We start from the raw sequence: 26,383 nt of genomic DNA on the forward strand, positions 1-26,383 counted from the left end.
ACTATCTTATAGTCTGGGCAGAAGGGAGCATAGCTAGTAAATCTATGCTGCATTTTCCAGGTGTGTGTGTGTGTGTGTGTGTGTGTGTGTGTGTGTGTGTGTGTGTGTGCATATGTGTGTGTGTGTGTGTGTGTGTGTGTGTGTGTGTGTGTGTGTGTGTGTGTGTGTGTGTGTGTGTGTGTCTTTGAGCATCATCATTATCATCATCATCAGTCCCCATTTCCCCATTTTTCTACATGGGGTCAGTGTATCGTGTTAACTGTTGCCAACTCTCTAGATTCAGTGCCACACTCCTACCTTCATCAACACTCATACCTGACTATCGCAGATCATGTTTCACACAATCCATCCATCTCTTTGCTGGATATACTCGCTTCCTTTTACCTTCTTCCTGTCTGTCCCAAATCTTCCTCACCAGATTGTCTTCTGCTTTTCTACACATGTGGCCAAACCACCGTATCTGTTCAATTTGATCTTTTCTGCAAATGGAGATACTTTGGCTTCTGCACTATGTCCTCATTTCTTCATCTGTCCTACAGTGTGCATCCTACCACATTTCTCAGGCACTTCATTTCCATCACCTCTAGCTTCTTCAACTGTTCTGCCTTTACTGCCCAGGTTTCTGTACCATACAGTAGTACTGGTCGCACCACTGTCTTGTACGCCTTATTTTTCAGCTTCTTTGGTATTCTTCTGTCATAAACTACACGTGATACTCTATGCAAGTTGGCTGCAGCCCCTCTGATTCTAGCTTTGACCTTTTCATTCAGACTACCCTTCTCCTCAACTACCCCTCCCAAATACTTGAAGTTGTTTACCAGTTCCACTATCTTCCCTTCTATCTCTATTCTCAGCTTCTTCTGATTTCCCCAATTTGCTGCCAGTACTGCCATCTTATCTGTGCTTAGTTTCATCACATGTGCCTTCAGATTTGCATTCCATTCTCCTGTCCTTTGCTGAAGTTCTAGCTCAGAGTCTGCCTGTACTGCCACATCATCTGCATACAGCAGCTTTGTTGTTAATGTAGTCCATCACCAGTATGAACTGCAGTGGGCTCAGAGCTGAACACTGATGTACACCCACTCCCACTGGGAACCCCTCTGTGAGGCCGGACACTGTTCATACTTGAGTCATTGGGTCCTTGTACATAGCCTGTACTAATTCTACCAATGTTTCTGGGACTTCAAACCCCCACAGTACTGCTCAGATTAGCTTTCTTGGGACCTTGTCATATGCTTTCTCCAAGTCTAGGAATGCCCGGTTGGACTTTGTCCTCATCTCTAGCTTTTTCTCAATTTTGTCTCAATGCAAACATCGGGTCAGTTGTGCTTGCTGCATCCTGATCTGAATCCAAACCGCTCATCTCCCATCTTACATTCTACTACTCTGCGTATCTGTTTATCAATCACCCTCTCCAGAACTTTCATGCAATTTGATAGGAGTTTGATGCCTCCGTATTGCCTGCAGTTGTGAATGTCCCCTTTGTTCTTGTACACCCGCATGAGTATGCTTATTCTCCAGTCATCTGGGATATGCCTTTCTCTCAACACTGCTATTAGTACCTATCAAATCTCAAAGAGTGTGTGTGTGTGTGTGTGTGTGTGTGTGTGTGTGTGTGTGTGTGTGTGTGTGTGTGTGTGTGTGTGTGTGTGTGTGTCAGCTACTTGGAGCAGGGACACAAAGCACTGGTTTCACAGAAATGTTGCTGCATGACTTGGCTTGAACACTTGGCTGAGGACTCATCTCTATAGCTGTACCAGTGGGGAGTCTGACTGGGGACCTGGAGAGAGAGAGACAGAGAGAGAAATCCAGACCCTGGACTGAGTGTGTTCCCTGTGTGCTCTTAAGGGAAAATGTGCTTGATGCAGAGAGCTGCATCTGGAAATACTGTGTATCTATTTTTGTTCCAAGTGAACATCCTTCTCCAGTGTCAATGGTGAGGATTCAGGCTTCTTGATTATGGCTCAGAGAAGGGATGTCACAACTATATTCTACACATAACATATACACTATACAGGAAAGTTGTTAAAAGCCTTCAAAACATGACAGAAGTGGCTAACAGATTCTGGCATGTTGTTTAATAAAAGTAAATAAAAATCATGGTAGGTCAAGGACATTTTAGTGAAAACTTACTAAATGAAAACAATTTAGTCAACTCTAAATAGCTGACATAGGAAAAGGAAGAAAACAATTGTATTGGAGCCAAACTTAATAAAAAATCCACACAATACAACAACTGACAGAATTATACTGCGGTGGTGTTGCTGTGGTAGCATTGTTACTTCACAGTAAGACGTTGTCCGGTTTAATTCTCAGTTGGAGCATCTTCTGCGTGGATACATGCGTGAATGGGCGTACCTTCATTGAAGGTTGTGCGTCAGGGCTGGCAACTCGGCACGTAAAAATCTACTGCCAATCATTAGCGGACCGGAGTTCCGCTGTGGCGACCCCTAACCGGGAAAAGCTGAAAGACACAACACAACAAATTTCTTATGACATCCTAGCAAGTACATGTGAACATATGAACATAAAAATGATGAGGCTGCAATAACTCTAACGGTAATTGAGCAATAAAATTGTAATTTGACTCAGGTGATTCACTTAATTCATGCTGGTTTAACCCTTTAACCTTGTCCACTTTACTCAGTGTACATACTGTTAGTTTTCATTTAAAGGATACTTTTCTGAATCCCCATAAGCAGGTAATTCATTCACCCAACCTAGAAAAAATGAAGCTATTTGAAAGTGACACAGCTGTCGACAATGGAGGACCAAGAAATTAGATAGAAAAGGGAATATAACTAGCAAGGGAAGGGAATAGACAATCAAAAGAATAAATGTGTCTATAAACCACAAATAAAGTTTAAATATATCCAGGGAGACTTTGACTTATGATCAAACAATCTTGCTTTGTTTAGGATTTTAAATAAATTATTTTCTCAAACCAAACATGGATATTGCTAACTTGTTGTTGGAGATTAGCATTTAAGGTGGAAACATCAACTGACTATATGTAGGCTGAAAGAATAATAATTAATATTTAATATCTAAAATATATGAATGTTTTAACACTGCATCTAACTGCAAAATTAGTTTAGCTAGTCCTCAAGCATGAGTTCTGAAACAATGGTTATAAGAAGCTCCAGTAATATGATAGCTTATGTTGAAGGGATAGTGTATCACGTTTCACTTTCAAAGCTGCAGTATAAGGAAAGTTATTATAGTTAAGGACAGCAGTGAATAGTGATTTGTAGCATGACATTATGTTAAATATTTTCTTTAAGTAATGAACTGGTACCGGAGAGATATGCTTAACTTTTGGACAGGGATTTTATATGCACAGCCTTCCAAAGATACAGAAAATGTTAAGGTTCCTCTACTCTGACTCATGGTTTCTGTAATAAATTATATTACTTATCCAGTATAAAATATTTAACTCTTAGACTATATTTTCACTTCTCTAGTTCAAACAAACAGTGGTTTTACTTGAAAAATAAAGAAGAATTATTATCTAAGTTAGGACGTTAGGACAGACAGAGATCATCTCTTCATTAAGAAGATATAATCACACTATAACACTAATGTTTGGTACACACATGTCTTAAATAGTTTTGAGATGCTTCTTTTAAAGTAGTAATTATAATAAATGTACCTGTTTGTTTATGTAACTATATGAAATTTAGGCTCAATTACAAAAGTATGTTCTGTTTAGAAAATAAGGTTTACAGGCATGGGGACACATGCTGTCCTCATATAACTATGCCCACATTGTCTAGAAGGAAAATGTATTGTTCTTTCTGAATACTTTACTACAATCAAAATAATTGGATGATATGCAGAGATGGCTTTATTCCTTTTACTGAACTCAGTAAGTTGCATATTATCATTGATTTTATATGAGCATGTTACTATCCTTTATTTACCAGTTACGACATTTCAAAGAAACTATTTCATTTTCTTGACATTACTGTTATAAAAATGAACATGCGTTGTAATGCAAACATTTTTAGAAACCTGTGGCCACAAATAAAATATTACAGTTTCATAACTGCAATCCAAATCATGTTAAATAGGATATAGTTTGCAAAAAAAATTCTGTTGTGTTATATAAAATACCAAAGAAATTAGATTTGAAATCTGCAGACTAAGGAACAAGATTAACCAAATAAGATGTGACAAAGCCAGCTTAATAAAGCAACGATATGTAGAAACATGTCACATTGTCATGACATTAAATCATAAAGAAAGTTTTAAACATTAGTACCAAACAGCAAGAGCTCAACACTGCGATGGTTACTGCTATTAAGGAAGAGTTAAAATAAAGAGACAGAGTTTGTCTTTAGTAACACAGACTTTTACAGTACACAACTGAAAAGAGGTTAGGTAAATCTGCCCAAGTGATACACTGGAATTTATAGAAAAATAACAGTTTATGCAGGGTCATGCCATGTACAAAGTGCCAATGAATGACTTACACACTTGGTCAGTTCATGCTCAGTGCACTTTCTTAGTCATCTAATCACATTCTATTCATTTCATAGCATATGTTTAATTTCTGTCCAACTGAACTTACCATATATAAGAAATGTTATGTAATTTCTCAGAAATGAATTAACTTAAAGACACACACACTACAGGTTCCATTGTGATATAATAGATTTTACTTCAACTTTATTTTTGTGTTCTTCCATTATATTATTTACAGATCAGCAGCTGGGATATTTAGTGCACCATTTTTTCATATAACCATAATAAGATTTTTTACTGCATGCATGTAACAGTGACTTTGGCATCCTTGATCACCAGCACTGCTATACTCCTGCCACAAAAGTTCCTACACTGTCATGGTTTGAGTTAAGTAGGGAGGGTGTCTCCTCTCTGTGAGAATCTTAGTCATATTGAGGCCTTCATCTCCCTCTGGCTAAAATTTCTGGGTTCATTCCACCACTTTTCCTCCAGGTGAGGAGGGACCAGGTAAGTAGGCATACTGCAGTTCACAATGAGGTTTTTATAACTCTTACTTCCCTCTTATATGCTGAGTACAAAGGATTAGTCCAGATAAGCATATCTAGGAGACTCTCTCTCTCTCTCTGTCTCTCTGATACCATCCCTGTAGGAGGAGTAAAGACTCCATGTTGAAGTTACAAATAGTTTATTCAGTTAAGTAGGTAGATGGATGAGTGTTCTTGTTCTAATTTGAATAAATTATAAAGAAGAATAAAATGACATTGCTTTAGAGATCTGCTGACATTTTGTATTGTGAGTCACACAGAGTCTGAACACTTCACTGAACATCTAGATAGCAGTATTAGGAGGCATGACAGGAATTTATGTGGTTACCAACAGCTCTGAAGAAGTATTTATTACAATAAAAGTGTGTGGCAAGCTGACTCTGCCTTCTGTTTTAAGGATGTGAATCATTACTGACTGCATGTGTACCAGTATGTGGCATGTAAGAGTTTTGTAAGTATTCCCATAACTGTTCCTGCATGTATTATAAGGCATAATGGAATCACTATGTAATTTCGAAATACTGAAATCCCGAATTTCAGTATTTCAAAATTACATAGCCGGAGACACCAAACACCGAAACCCTAAAACTGCGAAGTTCAAAATCCCGACACTACACTACAGATACAGCACACACAAACACATACACAACACTTCCCCCTCAACTCAAATATAATATCCTACACTACAGATCAGACACACACAAGCAATCACTTTCACACATTATACACACCCTTGCACACACACATCATGGTCAAAACACACACTGACAGACACTAAAGCCCCATAACCAACAGACATACACATACATACATACATATCCAAACTCACATCTTACCATTCACACACCACAACACCAGAAGCGCAAATTCAAAATCTCCGTACTTTGGGATTTCGAATTTCGCGCTTGTGGTTTACCGGTATTTAAAGACTTCGGTATTTTAATTTCAAAATACTGAAATTTGGGATTTCAGTATTTCTAAATTAAAAAGGGAACCCAGCATAACATATAGTTGCCCCTTTGATGATAGTATGGTACAACTAGGTTACCCCACAGTGCAACTGTTCTTACCAGTTCTATGGGTATACAATATATCTGTGTCATGTTCACAAGTATCTGCACATCCAAACAAATATGTGGCTGACAGGGGCTGGTTAATTTTAGTCCTACAGAAAATGATGTCCTGCAGCAAGCACTGAGGATACACGGATGGAGCTTGTTGGGGAAATGAGGTGCTGACAAAGCTTTGCAGGATGATATGTAACAGACAGTGGCCCATGACATAAATGCCGTGGGACTGCAATTACAGATTGCAGCAATGTCATAAGATGATGTTGACATCCGTTTAGGGGTAGATAATGATGATGATGAAGATAATACACAGACACATAAGTAATAGTCCAGTGATATAATGGCAGTCTGTGTTCATGTTGAGTGGGCATTGACCTAGTACAAGTTTAAAGTACGGCCTTCCCCATAGATGTACATGAGGTGCACAGTCTCAGCACCTACAACACTTCCCCACTGTGGCAGCAGATGATTGAACTTTATCTAAGCTGGGGATGCACAGCATTTTTCAGCCAGTCAGAAATGTCTGCCATCATCCCATTTCATAGTTGACCTCTAACATGTGAATGGCACTCGGAAATAATCAGCATATATGCTGTATTAACTGGGCACAATCTGATCCAATCTAGAACAGAACGGAAATGATGTCTGTGTTACATGGCATGTGTGATGACATGGCATTCAGAGGCACATTCCTCATTGGTCTTATGAAGTCTGCTGAGCACTCCCCTCTTCCCTGTTCACAGCTGTATTGAGGATTTCCAGTGCTGCTATTAATGCCTACACTGGCAGTTCTATCTGAAGTTAAAGTAGGGTATGTTCCAGGGGTGGCTTTTTTGGAGGGTTATCACATACATTGTTTTCACATTTAGTTATGTAGAATGTTCTGCTGCTTTACATTATGGGTCAGCAGTGGGGTGACATATTTAGAGCAGGCACTATCCAGGTAACAGTCTTGCAGTCACACACAGTCCCTATCATGTGGGATCCTGTGCCCAAGTACAACAAACCAACATGGTAGCTTAGTGACTGCAGGTCATTATTATGTCCTTGCACCACAGCTCATTACAGGGAACATTGTCTAAACTACTGCATACAAACCGCATTAGAAACCCTCTGTCTGCATAACATGATATGGCACCACAGTCAATTTGTACAAAGAAATACACAATGTGCCCCAGTCACCTGTGCACTTGATAAGTTTGACCCACTCTACCCTCCTTCCCATATGGTAAATGTAGGAGTGTCTGATGCACATTGTAACTTACCATACACGGACCTATATACTCTGATATTAACACTGCACACATCATGATTGTACTGTGTGACAATGCATTATCACTCTGTGCTCATAGGTCTAGACTGAACTTTGCCACTTCACCTTCAATACCATGTACTGTGATCATTGTGGTCTGGGGGATTGTTGTGCAGCTGCTTCTCACCACTGTCTTCAGAAGAGTATGTTGATACATCTTCCCTGCTGCTCATGTGCATGTATGTCCATTCATTCCATTATACAATGCGTGCATGCATGGTCTGCCTCCTCACCAACCTATAATGGAGAATGCAACATGCTAAAAATATACTTTAGGCTGTGGAAAGGTTGTACTGAAGTCTTTCCTCTGACATTTGGAGTCAGGGAAAGTGGTTTTAAATAGGATGAACACATGTTCTACATTATTATAAGTTTGTGTATGTGCTATGTTACACCAGTGTTCAGCCAATCTTTTTGCATTCTGTTCAGGTGCCATAAGCCAAGCCTCCAGTGAGTATCCAGCATCACATACAACATAATATAATGATTTGAGGGGGAGGTACCATGATTGCACAAAAGAAGTGCAGATATTTACCTTAATGACAGTCACAATACCTGCACTTACAGACAATGACCCAGTGGAATATTTCTATGCAGTAAGCGGCGATATAGTTGGGATTTGTACTGACTATTCCTTCTTCATTCTTGCACCCAAACTCTGGCAATCCCTCCTCCTTCACCTAAAAGAACTTTCCTCTTTACCTGTGCTTAGTGCTCAACTCAAAATCTACCCCCATCAAAAATCTGACTGCAAGTGCTTTTCCACTGGACACATTGCCTGACTTCTTCCAAACTTTCATCACTTCTACTTTGACCCTCTATTTTTACCTGCTGTTTCAGTCTCATATTTACTACTAAAGTTAATTTACATTTGTTTTCTACTTTGCTATTAAAATATACATAATTTACATTGTCAATGGGATTTGCAATCTTCTGTGATTACTCCATGTCTGTGAATTTATTTGGTATTATATTTTTGTGAATTTCTTCAAACAGACTGAGCCTGCAAATGGTCTATTGTGATCAGTGCACTACCCTAGTAAATAAACTAACTAAATGAATAAACAATAAAATAAATGTGTAACATATATGTGAATTATGTGAACTGCCTAGGTGTCATATATGTCACATACTACCAGATAATTCATAGAATAATAGCTCTTCCTATTCAAAAACCTTTGTGACTATAAGACAAATAGGACATTTTTTGCAACACATATGTGATTGATAGCATCTAGTACCGCAGGGAGGGGGCAGCATCATAGATGACATGCTTAGTTCTCTCCTATGGAGTGCTAGAAAACCACATATGTTTCTGTATATGTACAAGCACTATTCTGAGGAACTTGTTGAGAATTATAGAGAGAAAGACCCATAATACACCCAGAGTATCTCCAAGTGGTGTCTAAAAATCTGTGTAGATAGATTAGAAAAAACTATACATGCATCAGTCCCCACACGTATGGGAAGGCCACACATTCCTATCAATTCCATATGTCAGTGGCACACATCAACTAAGGGCTGTAAATGTCCCGATAAACTCAAAATTGAGCAATGATCTTTTGAACATTGAAATCATAGGAGATCACCCAGTGATTCCATTGTCTTTGGATACTACCTCTCTCATTCCTACAGGAATTAGTGGTGCTAAGAGATGAAATATGCTAGACTGCAATCCAAATTGTAACTTGCTACAGATCCCCCACCATGCCCCAGGATTCCCACTCCTCATTTCTTGATACACTGGAAAATATTAGGGTACAACCCAACACCCTAATAATGGGAGATTTCAACTACCCCACCATTAACTGGGAAAACTACTCATGTACCAACTCTTTTGCTCAATGTTTTCTGGAATTCATAAATTCAAATGCATTGGATCAACTTATTCACACCCCCACCAGGGGCAGCAATATCCTAGACCTGGTTATTACCAACATGGGCGACTGGTGTTCCACACCAGAGGTCAATTCCTCATTGGTCAGATTAGACCATAAGCTAATCACCATAAAAATTCACATCCCACCCCTACCTCCATTAGGGAAACCACCATAAAAAATTTCTCCAAAGCCAACTTCATGCTTCTTAAGACAGAAGTGGCAAACTTCACGGCACCCATGCCGACGGACAATAGAAGTACGACTGCCGAATCCTACACAAATGCACTTTATAAGCACTAACACAAGTGCATGAATCATGCTATCCCTAACAGAACCAAGATGCTATCCTCCAAAAAAAGGAAGCCAGTCTGGTGGCCCCCTGCCATAAACAAACTCTACAACAGAAGAAAGAAACTGTTGCAAAAAGAGTAAAATCCCATGACTGGAGGAGCTCCCTGGTCAACCTCAGTAAGAAGCTGAGATCCCTCATAAAATCCTCCAAAGCTAGTTACAAAAACAAAATCACCACTGATTCTAAAGACAATCATAAAGCATTCTATAGCTATTTCAAGAATCCCAGTGGCAACACTCAGATCTTTTCTGAGTTACGGCACAATGGCACTGAATATACAGAACCAACTGATATTGCCAACATCCTGGCAGATAGGTTCAGTGCTCCAGGCATTCTTGTGAATGCAATTCTGGGATTTTTGATATACTTTACGCATTTATATTCAGTAACACATAAGTGCACCATCTCCATAATGTTTAATTATGAATTATGAACTGTGACTATTTTTGCTTGGCATACATTTGCATACCATTATGCCCTCATTTTTTTTACCTTGTATTTATAAATTCATAGATTCATAGACTGTAACTAGACTAATCGCCCAAGGGGCCTTTCTAAGCTGAGTCAAGTTTTCCCAAAAGAATAATGATGTCCTGAATCCAAATAGGACATTGAGGGCCAGACATTTATAAGCTATCTCTATCCATAAGGGACATGGGTGCCAGGCCTTATACATATTGTATAAAATTAAAAGTTCTCTTCCCTCATAGCAACAGCATAATATTTTTAGAAATAGTATGTGATACAAAGCCTGCAACGTATGCAGAAAGAAATATGCAGAAAACAAGTGTGATTAGCCTAGCAAAAAATGTGTTTGCAGGACAACAAGCTATGCTGTGGGCTTGAAACATCAGTAATAAATGGATATGATAATAGATGCTTGCTGAAAAATAGAGGCTTGCTGAAACAGTATGATAAACTAGATGTATACAAAGACTCAATTGACAGAATGGATCTAACAAAGGGAAATGGCTAAGAGTGCAAAACAAAATGGCTATCTTGTCACAAGAGTACACCCTGGTCTTCTCAGAAACTGATAGGGAAACAGAAAACTGGTGAGGTCCACAGCAATTAGTTAAGGGAAGGAAACAGGTGTGGTCCACAGTAAAGCCACAGATATACCAAGAATGTTTCAAGAAGATTTAAACTTAGACTGTATAAAAGTGACTGAAAACAACTGGTTTGGAGGGCATTTTGATCACGAACTGAGATTCGTTTGAGGAAGTGTAGTGTAACTGTCAGTAATCCATGTTATAAAGAAAATGTTAATATCTCAATAGTGCTGGTGAGTTGTACTAATAAACATTATAGTAAGTATGAATACACTTGTACAGTGTCTTGGTCTCTTGTTTACTATTTTAACAGCGGCGAGCCAGACTAGATTTGTATCTTTTATAATATATTTGTACCAGTCCACTATGACAAGCACTTGGTTATCCTGTTGTAGCCAACATCAATACAGTCGGTAATGACCAGCTCAGCAGTATCTATTACTTCCAAGTTTCAATTAAGCTGAGATTTTGTCTCCGTATCTGCTCCAAGACATTTTACCATCATTTTCAACAGAGAGGAAATTTACAGCTTTTGGTTTTGGTAGACAGCCTGATCACCTGTTAGCCATTTCTGAAATACAGTAAGCCTCTTTCTGAAGTAACATGGATGCCATCAAGGACTTAAGTATAAAATGCCCATATACTGTGGCAAGAAACTTAAATCAAACACCAGATAAAGTTTGGACATTACTACACCAATGTTATGAACAATCCAATGGCAACATTAAAAGTTACAAAGCATTGTTTGGTGACAATAAAAGAGATAAAGTTTATCTTTGTAAACGGATATGGTGTTATGATCAGTATTTGCAAAAATATAGAACACTTGTTGATTGTATAAACTGTGGGTATAAATATCCTCAATTCTGTACAACATGTCAAGAAAGTGTTACAAAGGATAACGGCATAATTTACACAGGGCAGGTTAGATACGGTATGTGAAAGTAAGCGTCATTTTGTAATGCTAATTTTCACTTTTTGTAGGGAATTTCAGTCATTTTTAGTTAAAAACAAAAGTTTAGAGTTTGGGGAGATGGCAGAAATATTAAAGACTTACTATCTGCAGTGGGATGGCATTACTAGCAATAAGGAACCTTCAGACAAATTGCAGGAAGACAATTTAAGAAAGATTAATAAAAAATCAAATGGAAATGTTAAACAAGTATGATATAGAGGTCAGGAAACATGCACAAGATGTTCCTGCCATTTTGGAAAGGGCTAAAGTGGCAACATATGCCACCACTGAGGATAGGTCAGGTGGGGAAGATGAAATAGAAACACTTACATAGGAATTAATCGAAGAAAAACAGAGAACCCTGGAGGGATTAGCTAAAGAGGAAGAACTGCAAATAAAAATGGGTAATTACAGAAACAATTACATGAATGTAAAGTTTCAGAGGCAGAATTACAAAAAACAGTTACAGGAGCTTAAAGTTTCAGACACCATTAAGTCTGAGGACGTACAGGTAATGACAGGCACTTCAGTTGATTTATATCTCATATGTTACAGACAATACCTCAGTGAAATGATAAAAAAGGTATTTTTTACGATATGTTAACATTTGAAGATTGGTTGTCATATACAGCTGGCTATGCATGGAATGATTCTTTAAAACAAAGTTTTTTAGTATTTCTTCCAAACTGTTATAAGACTTTCATAGTTATTAATGACTGTAATCTTGATTCAAAATTAAACAGAATGGCAGCTGTGCTCCTGGCATATTAGCAGGGACAAAACTCTGACAGCCAAATTGTTAGAATATTTTAACATTATAGTTTCCAACAAAATGTTGGAATAGGCAGAACAGTTTAACATTTTTTTTTTCAAATTGTTCACATCATAGATGGCAGGGAAATGGAAAGACTGGAAATAAGGTAAAGGTTAATACATGCATTTTTGGAGCAAGTAAAAGGAGCTCCAGGTGACACTAAATGTATCTATGAAAAAACTACTGACACATTAGAGCACTGTGTTTACAAGCTGATGGGAGGAAAGGCCATGAGTGATGATGGAGACATTTTCAAACAGAACTTTTTCTCCTTCGGCACCAATGAAGATGGTTTAGAAATTGTAAGTGCAGTAGGATTGGGAAAGAGGTAAAGGCAGGTAGGGAGAAAAGAAAAGGGATGGACTGTGAGAGGCATCAGCCTGTCTAGCTCTGATAAGCCTTAATGAAAAAAAGTGATATGTTTTTTTTGGTAAGCAACTTGGACATGTCAAGCAAGAGTGTCCACATTATAAAAAGTGGAAAAATAAGCAAATAGAATAGGAATATATGCTAAGGAATCAGAAAATAAGGAGACCAAAAATGGAAGACAAAATCAAAAATCACAGGATGACAGCACTGAGAGTCAAACATTTTTCAATAAGGCAAGGGAAATAATAAAAAACAACAATATGTCAATGAAGGGAATGTCTACCCAGCAGAATACAGGGAAAATCCTCCCTATAGTTCAGATCACAAAAAAAGGCAGTCTGTGTCTCAGGAATTGCAATATCCTGCACATGCAGTGGATGATGATGATGATTCTCAAGAGCAAGAACATAATATCTGTGTAATTAGAGAAGTCCCCAGAAACATAAGGGATGGTGAAGATTCATAACAGGGGTGAGTCCCCGTGCCCAAATAGTTCATTTATCATCTTTTAAGCGAGGGAAGGATGGTCGACCTTTCACAGATATTTGGGTGGAGGGAAGGCCATGGAAAAATGTCTTAATAGACACAGGAGCAGTGGTCGCTGTTACAAACAGATGGTTATGAATGGACCTGAGAAAAGAAAACCTTAATTTCAGGTTTCAACAGTAGTGCAAGTATCGCAGTAGGCAGTGAGCCTATAGAAATCAGATTTAATCAGGATGGGGATCCCATAACAGGAACATTTTTGATGCATCCCAATTGTGGGACCACCATAATAGGGATTGATATTATGAATAAGTTGGGAATACTAATAGATTTTTCCAACTGCATTTTGTGGAAAACAAAATATGAAAACAAAGGGGGCCATGACTGAAAGCATATTAGAATACAAGTTAAATTGATAGAGAGTAAAGGAAACAGGGCAGTGCCCCTGTCAGATGATCAGAAGGATATATGGGACACCATAGAGAAAGAATTTCAGACTCTGTGGGCAAAATCAAAAACAGATCATGGAAGATTAGAAGTACAGTCATGGTAGGAAACATGAGGGACTTCATCCCCCTTTCCAAAAGCAATATCTGATACCGGCTGAAGTGACAGCTGATATGAAGAAATGCATTTTAGAATGGGAACAAATGCATTTTAAAATGGGAACAGGCAGGCATAATCCAAAAGGGACATAGTCTAACAATTTCACCAATTTGGCCAGTTAAAAAGAAAGACAGAAGCTACCAATTGGTAATAGATCTCCAAAGGGTAAACCAATATGCACAACCAAGAGAACCCCTGATACCGGGAGTCCTGGAATTAACAGCTCAAATAAAACCAAAAAGTCAGTGGTTCACTGTGATAGACCTGACAAATGGATTTTACAGAGTACCACTTTAGAAAAGGGATTGTCATGGTTTGCCTTTACCTTTGAAAATCAACAAGATGCCATGACTAGATTAACACAGGGTTTTCAAAACAACCCTATCATTTTCCATCATATAGTGGGGACAATCTTTCAAGACATGAGCAAGAACAACAATACTATACATTATACTGATGATATTTTGATACAGTCAGAGATGGTAGAACAACTCAGATGACAGCTAAGAAAGGTTCTAAAGGAACTGCAAGAGGCAGGGTTTAAAGTAAACAAAGACAAAATACAGTTCATGTCACAAGAAGTCAAATTTATAGAAACTATGATCAGACCAACAGGGAGAACTCCTTGTAAAGAAAGAGTGCAAGGAATTCCTGTGTTGCCAAAACAGTTGACAATTCCAGATTTATACAAATTCATGGAAATTGTGAACTACATTAGGGAATTTATAGAGGATTATGCAGTGGCTGCAGCTCCTCCCTATAAAATGCTGTCAGAAGAAAAAGATGAATTGACTCTAAAGTGGAGTTGCATTGAAGAAGAGGCACTAAAATGCTAAAGCATAAGCTAGCACAGGCAATGGAGTTGATAGGTTCCACCAATAAATTGCCTTTTATTTTCCAAGCAGCAGAAAAAGAGACACTTTTGGAAGTAGTATTGCAGTCATGGCCTCGTGGGATATCTCCGACAATGGACTGACGAATGGGACCAATTACCTTTTGCAGCTGGAAAATGACTCTGGTGGAAAAATGCTATCATACCTGCATTCAGCAGCTTTTGGCTATATACTTAGGAACAAAGCAGACAGAATACTTAACAATGTTTTGAAGGGTCATAACACAAACTCTGCATTAGTAAAAACTCTGTTAAGTCTCTGTTAAGTAACAGCGAGATGATCAAAATTATTGAGGGGATTACTCAGATTGTTTTTTCAAAGTGGCTGGCTACATTCAGTACTAGAGATGTACACACAGAGACAGGGGACAAGTATTACCTATCCAATTTTATTGGATATGATGGAAAACCACATGACTGCATGGCAGATATGGAAAAGCCAGATAAGTCACCATTAAAAGCAGATCGTGACCACCACATTCTGACCATGTATATGGATGGTGCCCGATTCTGGAATGACAAGAAATATTATACTGAATTTGCAGTAGTGACTCTGAAGAAAGGAGACAAACTGGTTCTAGTCAAATTACCAGGATACATGTCAGCATAGAGGGCAGAACTGGAAGCTGTGGAGTATGTTTTGCAGCATTTCCATCCAGTGAATATTTATAGTGACAGTGCCTTTGTGGTAAAATTTATTGAGACTACATATGGTGACGTGGGCAAGGAGAAGATTTGTTGATAGTGCAGGAAAACCTTTAAAGCACTGTTTTACAGGGCATATGAAAACTGATACAAAAGTATCAATTGCAAGGACAATTCAGTATTTTAAAACTGAGAGCCCATGCCACTAAAAAGGGAGAGCCTTTATACTCCGGGGAAACTGAAGGGGATCTCCAGTTCTCCGAGGTATGGTCCTTAGAAGAGGGGAAGAAATAGATGTGGATATGGAAAAACTCCAGAAGGAAAGGGAAATACCAGAAGATTTGGAACATTGTGAGTTAGAAAGCAATGGGGTAGAGTTAGAAAACAATTGGGTAGACAGGCATTTCTACATTTTCATACACCAAAAGGGCTATGATTACCTTACATTCCATATCAACTAGCAAAACAAATAGTGAGGTTTAATCACCAGACTTTGGGGCATATAGGGATGGGAAATTATGGCCAGTAGTGAAAGAAGTGTTGGAATCCAAATCTGTAAAAAAAAATGGGTAAAATTTTCTTTTGATCTAGAAGTTCAAAGCGAGAGACCGCTGTTGGTGGCAGCAAAGCATCAGCAATGGATTGAAGACCTACAAGAAATATGGCAAGGTATATCCAGAGAGTAAGCATTCCATTTATGGAAAAAGGTTCCGATATTGCCAGAAAAAGAGAACATTCAAACTGGAAGCAAAGTCATGATAAAAAATCACAGTAAAACTGGTCCAAGAATTAATTGGATCTTGTGTCCCAAAAGTAAAAAAATATTACAAAAGCCTAAGAGAACCATGCTGGTATATAGAGATCAGTGCAAAATAATAAAACAAGGAGAACAGAGTAAGGTAGATAAATAATAATCCGTCTGTTTTATAGATGCCAATTTATGAGTTTGGAAGAACAAGAATTCCAGATCAAGGAGGGAAAAAACCCTTGTTGATAAAATCCCCAAAGAAAAAAGACATGGAAAGAAAAATCAATACAGTCAGTTATAATAATATAAGCAACAGGTTTGATGCAAGGGATGGCACTGCAGTCAGTACTAAAAGAGAAAAAGAAACAAAATGAGAAAGCCCCAGAATGCCCCAGAATGGATGGCTGATTTTAATATGTTTACAGTAGTGCAAATGGCATATGCAAAAATAACTAAAGCAAGCAAGTGCTTGGTAGGCACACCAGTACCTACTGCAAGGGATAGGGTAGTCCTTACAGCAGTCCCTATCATATTAGAATAGACATCACAAATTCTTAATAGGAGTCAGTTTTGTGAGAAAACAGATAATGCAGAAGTTTCAACATTACAGATATGGGCAAAAGGAAGCATATGTATACAGCAAACAGGGACATATATGGAAGGAAATAGCAATTCTAACATAATATTGTCTAAAAATTGTTTTAATAAGAACGTGACAGAAAACAAAAATTACAGAATGGGGTTGACAAAATTAATACATTCAAAGAGACTTTCAGAGACAATATAGTTGGCAAAATCACAGCATAGGTGGATGGAAGATTGTCATCCAGAAAATAAAAGTAAGGGTCTGATACAAGCTGTACAATATAGAATTATAGGAAATATTGGTAATGATGACAAGGATGTACATATGTGGGTCTTTTCAAACAATCTTTAAGTAAAACAACAAGATGATCCAATAGGTATATATGTGAGGGAGAATACTACATTTGTGACACAAAAGCATATAAATGGCTTCCTACAGAATGGGCAGGAGCCTGTTATATGGGATATATGATACCTTTAATGAGAATAACATAAATTACCCACATGCAGAATAAGAAATGTAAGGAAAAAGAGAGAGGTAAAAAAAAACAGCATTGGCAATATAATCATGACACAAATGCAGGAGAAAAATGTTTAAAGCACATGGGTTTGGCAGCTGGTGAAATAGCAGGCGCAGGACTATTACAAGCATATGGGGCTGTAAAAAGCATATGGGAGTTGAGAAAACTCAGCAAGCTATTGGACATATTAGCCAATGCTACACAGGGGACCATATCAGACAGCAGTGGAAATGACTACTATGAGAATGATGGCTCTACAAAATAGAATGGCACTTGATTTCTTACTTGCTTCCCAGGGAGGTATGTGTTCCCTTATAGGGAAGGAATGCTGTACATATATTCCAGACAAATCAGAATCCATATGGGAACATTTAGAAAGGATATCTGAAGTGTCTGTAAAATCCAGGAAGACCTGGAACAGTGAGTGGATTGACTGGCTAAGTGGATTGTTTTCTGGATGGTGGGGAACTGTCTTCACAACTTTAACAATATTTGTAGGAATTATTATTATTATTTTCTTTTTTTTTTGCTTATGATAACATGTATGTCTATTAAAATCTGTATCGATAAAACTGTTAACAACATCTCATTGTAAATAATGTAACTGGTAATGAAGATTGCATAAACAATGGGGAAATTCTTTTGTTGTAAATATTCAAATTTTTAATTTTTAAAATAGAAGGGGGTTGATATATATTGTATAAAAGTAAAGTTGCCTTCCCTCATAGTAACAGAGTGATATTTTTAGAAATGGTATATGATACAAAGCCTGCAAAGTATGCAGAAAGAAATATGCAGTGACAACTGTGACTAGCCTAGCAAAAAATGTGTTTGCAGGTCAAGATATGCTGTGGGCTTGAAACATTAGTAATAGATGGCTATGATAATAGAGGCTTGCTGAAAAATAGACTCTAGCTGAAATAGCATGATAAGCTAAATACAAACAAAGACTCAATTTACAGAACAGATCTAACAAAGGGAAATGGCTAACCATGCAAAAAGAAATCACTATCTTGTCACAAGTGTACACCCTGGTCTTCTTGGAAACTGATGAGAAAACAGAAAACAGCTGAGGTCCACAATAATTGATTACGGGACAGAAAATGGTGTGGTCCACAGTAAAGCCATAGATAAGCTAAGAATGTTTCAAGAAAATTTAAACTTAGACAAGATAAAAGTGACTGAAAACAACTGGTTGAGAGGACATTTTGATCATGAGTGGAGAGTTGTTTGAGGAAGTGCAGTGTTATAATGAAAATATTAATATCTCAACACTATTGTTTGGTCAGTCATATTAATAAATGTTATATTAAGTATGAATACAGTTGTACAGTGTCTTGTTTGCTATTTTAACAAAACCCAATGTAAATTTCCTATTCCCTATCCACTTGTCTAGGTTGTGTTTAATCTGGGTAATAGATTAACTCAACTTCACATTGATGAGAAGCCTGTTCCATAAGAGGGGCAGTCTCTGGGACACATATCTGTCTCTCTAGCATGTTCTGTTTATGTTACAGTCAAAATTCAGGTCCCTAATCCTTGTAGTTCTGGTATGCTTTGACTTACAAATATGTAGGTAATTCATAAATGTACAGTTTGCAGATGTCTTGCAAGCCAGGCATATATCACCCCTCAGAAATCTATAGAGCACTGAGTAGAGGGAAAGGCCTTTAAGGCACTATGCATAAAGCAGATTTGTTATACCTTGTATTCTTTTTGTAAGGAACCTTTGAGCTCGCTGTAGTTGCTGCATATGCTTGGTCAGGTACATACCAAAGGTAGCATTGTACTCTATATTTGGTTTGATAAGGGTGCTGTACAGTGGGAAAATGACATTTTTTGGACCTAAATGCCATGACCTTACTTATAAGTTGTGCAACATAAAAGGATTTCCTCACCACTGTGGCCATATGGTGGTCAAAGATAAGGCACTGTTTACATGCATATGCAGATCCCTGACCACTGGGTCAACTCTTAGAGGTGTATTGTATTATCAACATGGTAATTAGCCAGGATGGTTGATTTCCCAAACAGTAAAATTATGCATTTCTTAGCATTTAGTTTAAGACCATGGCTTTGGAACCATTTGTTAGTCAGAGATAGACCTTCCTGAAGAATTCTAGTGCATGCAGGGGAGTTGACGATAACCCCCAGCTTACAATCATCTGCAAATGTAGTCAGTCATAAACCTTCAACATTTGCCTCCATTTCAGAGAAATAGATGCCAGAAAGGAGAGGGCCCAATACTGCACCCTGGAGGACTATGCTAGTGACTGGCCTCTTGGTGGAGGTGACCTTAACTATTTTGACCTCCTGGGTTCTATCACTGAACCAGCTGGCTATCCAGAAGGTTATAAAAGGGTTTATACCTAAATTAGTGAGCTTGTCTATAATGCCTGACTGGGGTATTGGATCAAAAGCATTGGCCAGGTCAAGGTAAGCTGTGTACACAGTCTTACCTTCATCCAATGCTTTGGTGACCTTCTCAAACAAATCCACTAGAGTTAATAGTCATGACCTTCCTTTAAAAAGCTGAACTGTGATTGTTCCAGGTAATGGCCCTGGATCAGCTGGGTGACACCCCGACAAGGGGTGCCAACATCCTAGATCTGGTGCTTACCAATATGGGGGACCACTGTAGCACCTCCCCTGTGAAGTCTTCCCTGGTGTGATCTGACCACAAATCAGTCTCATTCAAAGTAACTATCACACCTGATCCCCTAGCAGCAACTAAACTAAAATGTCTTCAAAGCAGATTATAACCTCTTATGGGATGGTATAAATAGCTTCACTGCACCTCTCCCCTCAGATGAAACTGACAACTATGCTGAGTTCTACACTCATGCTTTGTACAAACACCTCTATAATTGCATTGACCTGATAGGACCAAAACAAGCTCCTCAATGAACAGCAAACCTGCCTGCTGGACAACTACCATTAACAGGCTTTACAACAAAAGGAAGAATTTGCTGTCAATGAGTAAGAGGGAGCAAGCCCTAAACTGGAAACATTCCCTCATCAACTTAAACAAACAAATAAGACTTTTTGTGAAGTCCTCCAAGGCAAACTATGAATCCAAATTAGCTTCCTCAACTAAGGACAACCATAAGGCCCATATCTGTGCCGAACTGGTATGATACCACATATATTGAGCCTGTGGACATAGCTAACCTGTTGGCTGACAAGACTCTTTGAAAACTTCACTCCCCTGTCCCTGCCACAAGTACCCATGCCATCCCTACCACCTGTTCCTTATCTTGGAGCTCTAAAGAGCAGATCATAAACATCCACTCTAAGGCTAAAAACATAGCATCTATGGGACTTGATAAGATCCCAGGCTGCATCCTTCATGGGCTCAAACAAGAATTAACAACACCATTGGGTACTCTTTTCAAGCATAGCCTAAACACCAGATTCATGCCAGCTGAATGGAAAATGGCCACCATTATTCCCTTGTACAAAGGTTGTGCTAACACTCACCCCGGGAACTATAGACCTATTAGCCTGACTAGCCTTATCTGCAAGGCTATGGAGCAAATCATAATGGACCTTAACAATGATATAGATAATCTCCAAACAGTTGATTTGACTTCGTTTGCTAAGCATTCGCTATTTAGTCCATCCAATAGCATCATATAGACCCTTTTTACTGATGGAGTAATTAGCTTAGGTGGATGATCTGAAAGGGCACTATAATGCATTTCTTCATGTTGAGTTTTAATGTATGGCTTTGGCACCAGTCATTTGTTTGCATTAACCTCTTGTAGGATGTTGTTGTCATGAGGAGAATTTATGACAGTTCCCAATTTACAGTTATCCACAAACTTGGTGAACCAGAGGCCATTGACATTAGCCTTTACTTCCAAGAAGTAGATGCCAAACAAGGCTTGGCCCAACATGGGTTACTAAGCTGGTGACCTGTCTCCTGGTGGAGATGGGCCTCACCAATCTTGACTTCTTCAGTCCTTTCTGTGAGCCAGCCAGAAATCCAATGTGTTATCTAGGGATTTATGCCCAGTTCTGAGACTTTGTTAATAATACCTGAATGGGTATTGTATTGAATGCCTTGGCCAAGTCAAAGTAGTCAGTATGCACCACCCCCCATCCATAGCCTTGTTGACCATCTCAAAGAAGTCTAACTGAGTCTGTAAGCAAGACCTTCCCTTAACAAAGCTAATCTTTGTTTTTTGTATCAGACTTGTCAGACTGATGGGTCCGTAGTTCCTGTGGTTGGTTGATGGTCCATCCTTATGAAGAGGGATAACAGCTGTGGCCCTCTATTCACCTGGTATGTGTCTTGTTTTGAGGATGTTGTAGAAGAGTGCCTCAAGTGGTCCTGCTTGGTGTTGATTTGGGCTATTTAGGAGACAACCACAGATATTGATGGGGCCCACTGAAGCAGTGTTTTTGACCTTAGTGAGTGCCAGAAGGACCTGCTTTCTGTTGATAGCTGGGGGGGGGGTGATATGATGCAAGGTAGTTCACAGTGGGCAGTAAGGGGGTGGGGGTTGAAATTCAAGCTAAATTTATCAGCCAGTAGATTAGTTATGTCACCCTGGTTAGTGAAAGTTGTGTCATCTGGCACCAGTTCTGCACAATGCTGAGTGTTAACATTTAAGGTTTCTGACAAAACTGAAGAAGTCCTTGTTATTGTCCTTAGCATGGGAGGCTATCCTGACCTGGTAACAGTGTTTTGTCAAGAAACAAGCTTCACAATCCCATGAAATATTTTACCACTGTCTTATATGCTCAAAAAACCTCAGCTGCAGAGTAGAATTTGGTTTCTGTTTAAGTTACTTCAGATATCTGCACAGAGCATTGCTACTTCATATACTTTTTTCTCTGTGGACTTTTATTTCATACACTGTCAATGAGCACATATCTGCATGTACTGCTACACTCTGTGCCTCTGTGCAAACTGCTGCTGTTGCTTATTTAAATCCTGCCAGTGGACATCCTCTCCACCAAAACTAACATCATAGTGAGCTTTAGGTACCTATAATACACATGGCTGCAGGGGATGGGGGGACTTAATCATTCCTGACTGTGTGGGGGCCCCGGAAAAGCTGCTGCTGGTTGGGGAAAAATGATGAGAAAAAAAAGTGTGTTAATTTTTTGACTTAACTGGAACAAGGCTGTGGTATGACCCTCTTAGAATAAAGCTGATAATGAACCTGAGCAAGGTAAGCACTAGAGGGATCAGCAGCCAAGGGTGACTGATCTCTGTGTTTACCTGGGATTTTAAGAAGAGCTGATGCTCCTGATCTTCAGGGATGGTTCTCTTTCAGGAAGTTTTATATATATGGACAGAATATTGGATACTATAATAAATTCTTTGCTGAAGAATTCTGGACAAAGCCAACAATAAAAGCAGAGCAAAGGCTCAAAATCAGGAACACAATGGAAATATTACTCTAATTCACTTTAAAAAGTTAATAGAATAACACAGTTTGCATCAAAATGCAGTTTTTTGGCCAATAAGTAGAATGAAATTCTGACGTCTGTATTTATTGACTGTCTGTAATCCTGAATGATTTGCCATCAAACCAAACTTTTTTTTTTTTTTTGAATGAACAGAGCAAAGTTATGAGGCAAAATCAGGGATAGTCTGGGGAATCAGGGAGAGTGACAGGTATGCATTACTCCTCAATGAGGTAAATGTGCCTCAGTTTTTTGACTGCGAAACAGCAGTCACTGCACTGATCTGATGTGGCAGTATTAGTGTTGCGCAATATCTTGTTATTTGCTGAAATAAGTGGAAAACTAGTACTGTTATGGCTTATGCGTGTGTGTGTGTGTGTGTGTGTGTGTGTGTGTGTGTGTGTGTGTGTGTGTGTGTGTGTGTGTGTGTGTGTGTGCAAAAATATCACTGATTTTTATCTGTTCACACAACCGGTAATGCCAGGACACATACATTACTCTTCTGGGTTGCAGAAAAAATGCAGTTAACAAGTAATTATATTTCAAAAATGAGCCAAAAAATACATCACAGAACATTCAGACACTTAGAACTTCTAGGAGTCTGGTGGTCCCTACTCCCAGACTGTATAAATGGATTTTGCCATGGATTTAGCGGTGACCCCTGCTATCAACTGCACCCATTGTAAAACCAGCCCTTCTCAGATGTGTATGCACAGAAGGTTGCTGTAAGTTATGTGGAGGGGTGCGGGTTGTGTGGTCATTACTACATTTTTTCATCACATTCAAACTTTATAAGTAAACATAACAATGTCAGTATAGCTTGCATTTGGGCTGGGGACAGAGTGGTCACTGTTTCTTTTACTTTTCTCATAGACCTCAAATGTGTACAAAAAAGGTTACTATTGCTTGTAGAGGGACAGTGTACTGTCTAGGAGCAACAAAGTGGAATACAATACTGTAATATTTTTTTCACTTTCCTCACAATCACATATCAGGTACTATACAGATGGCTGCCTTTGGGGCATGCTATGTTATGTATATGTATGTATGTCAGCAGTCACTTGAAATATATGATTGTGGCCTTTTGAACCTCTGCTTTCATCCAGTCTTACATATGAGGGATGCACAGGCAGTGACTGTCTTTTTTGGAGGGAGGGGGCAGCAGGCAGTATTCCCAGATAGGATCTGTGTATCCTCACTACAATTGTCTTATTAATTTATTGTGAGCTACTATTTTGTCAGCTTTCAACATTAAGCATTGGACAGAACCTATGTCTTCCTTGAATGAAAAAAAAGTAAGACTGAAATTCTTTTCTTACTCATGAAAAAAATAAATAAAAGATTTGAAAAATGCTCTAAAAAGCATCCCAAAGCATCTATGACCCTATGGTTTTGGGAGACCCTGGCGTAATTGTTATTTTCTAATTTTTTATTATGGTGCTGACTTGATCAGGAAAAGTGTATTGAAGGGATGCAAAGAAAACTAATGCTGAACAGCAACAATGAATTTCTTTCCTTAATCATAATTTTTCTTCAGGCCAGAATTGGATGAAAAGGTTGTATAATAAGAAAAAAAAATCAAAATTACTTTCATAGCATAGATAAAGTTATGGCTTCTTGAAAAAGCTGAAGTAAAACAAAAAGTGAGAAAATGAAGAAAAAAGTAATGTGCATGGTGTGGGGAGCCCAAAATGAGGAGAAAACAGAAGGAAACACAGGAGGATATGCGTGTGTGTTTGTGTGTGTGTGTGTATGTGTGTGTGTGTGTGGGGGGGGGTGAAACAGTAAGCAGTGCTTAGTATGCCATTTCACTATAGTCCAGCCCTGTACATAGAGCTGTAGTGATGTATCATTGTTGCATCTGCATGCCAATAACCGTTAATGTCCCTTTGTGAAATGGGTCAGCATAACACAGTACACAGACCTTTCGTAATGTTAAAGCATTGTAGCTACAGGTCAGTCTGTGCGTAGTATCCCTAAAACTTTGCCGCATGAACTAAAAGGCTGTTTAGGAGTAGTGGCAGTGACAGGGTTATAATTAGACTGGAAATGACCAGGGGGCCCCCAGCTTGACATTTGCTGGGTCCTCCAAAACACTAACACTGACTCTGATTCTCAATTAATCCTACACATTTGTATCTCAACTCAGACAGACCAGACTACTTTTCTTTTGTCACTAGAATTGCAGTCCCAGTCTTCTTAATGTAAAAGCATACTTTAGTTGAAAAGATACCAGAAACAAATCTAACAACCAGCTACAAGTAATTACAAGGTGATTCAAAGGCAGATAAGACAACAATTAGAAACACATACAATTCAAGGCAATTTCAAAGTACACAAACTGTCCAAGGGAAGGCCTTCTTAGACTCTTCTGTCAGTAACCAGTAAGAGAAGCCGGGAAGATAGGACTTGGGGGAGCTTCTAGAGGTTCCAAGGCAAGATATACAGTAGGGACAAGCAGCTCAAAAGCCTCCAAGTATAAAACACAACAAGAATATTAGGTTAGTGGGTGGGGACCAAATTAATTTCATTTCCACACATTCAGAGCTTTTGATACGGTCAACAATGTGTCTTTTAAAAATATGCCCTTTATTTGATTATTCCACAACACTTCTGTCTGTTATTAATAAGTAAAGCAACTTGCAGAATTCACTGTCTTTGGCTCCTTTCTTTATTGGCCCTATAATCTCAGAAGGATATTGTCTTTATAAAGAACAAATGAAGAAAAAACATACATTTATTTTAGGATTATACTTTCGCAGTTTATGTTTGCTACTATTTTGACCTCCCCTTCAAAAAAAGAAAAAGATCCAAATAGCTTCATGGCTTCTTCCCTAGCAACATGAAAAATGTAGCACTCTATCTTTCCTGGCTTCTCTGTAAATCCATCTGCGGTAGAGAATACATCAAATGTTTAATTCCAAGATTTCCAGTTTTTTGTTGGTTCCTCAAACTGACAGAATTACTGCTAATTGCAGCTTCAGCATTTTTCATTATAAAAATATATTGTTGTTCCAAATGGTTCCATATCAACTTGTTTAAAAGCAATGTACTGAAAGTTGAAATGCCAAATGCGCAATGTTAAAATGTCAAAATGCTGAAATGTTAAAATGGTCTAGGCAAAATACCTGCTTCCCTTCCCATGTGGAGAGCTGAATTTGTCCCCTAGAGGACCAATATTTGGGCTCCTTTCCTAGTTTTACTAACAGAGATGTTCATAGGTTCATAGGTTCATAGGATGATACTAGGCTATTGGCCCAGAGGCTCTTATGAGCCTAGCTAAGAATTTGGACCATGTTCCCTCAAAGTAAGCACTTGTTTCCCCTGCCCAGCAGGGACACAGGTGGGATCCCAGGGGTGTATTTTCTGTTTCCCATCCAGTTGTCCAGGTTCCTCTTAAATAGGGCTAGAGAGGTGCTCTGTTTAACATGGAGAGGGAGTTTATTCCACAGATGGGGGAGTCTCTGGGACACAAATCTACCTCAGCAACAAGTTCTATTAATGTCACAGACCAGGTTTAGGTCTTGTGTGTGGGTTACGTGAGTGGAGTTTGACTTACGGATATGCAGCAACTACATCAAGGGTGGGTTTGAGATGACCTTGTATGCCAGCGAGTGATATTGTTGGTTGTCCGGCTGCTTGTGTACTGATACAGTATAAACT

The 26,383-nt window shown here is 38.6% G+C and overlaps 1 protein-coding gene across 1 annotated transcript in view; it reads left to right on the top strand.

Annotated features, from left to right (window-relative positions):
• The first annotated feature begins 15,077 nt into the window (after positions 1-15,077).
• LOC122791457 (mucin-2-like) overlaps positions 15,078-26,383 on the top strand; it is a 508,385-nt gene continuing 497,079 nt past the window's right edge. Inside the window, exon 1 of the mRNA XM_044059202.1 lies at positions 15,078-15,400. Within this exon, the coding sequence (XP_043915137.1) occupies positions 15,078-15,400 (323 nt within the window). The remainder of the gene's footprint in view (positions 15,401-26,383) is intronic.

The sequence above is a fragment of the Protopterus annectens genome, chromosome 17.part0 (assembly GCF_019279795.1).
Source record: "Protopterus annectens isolate FY-2018-M chromosome 17.part0, PAN1.0, whole genome shotgun sequence".
Taxonomy (NCBI): domain Eukaryota; kingdom Metazoa; phylum Chordata; order Ceratodontiformes; family Protopteridae; genus Protopterus; species Protopterus annectens.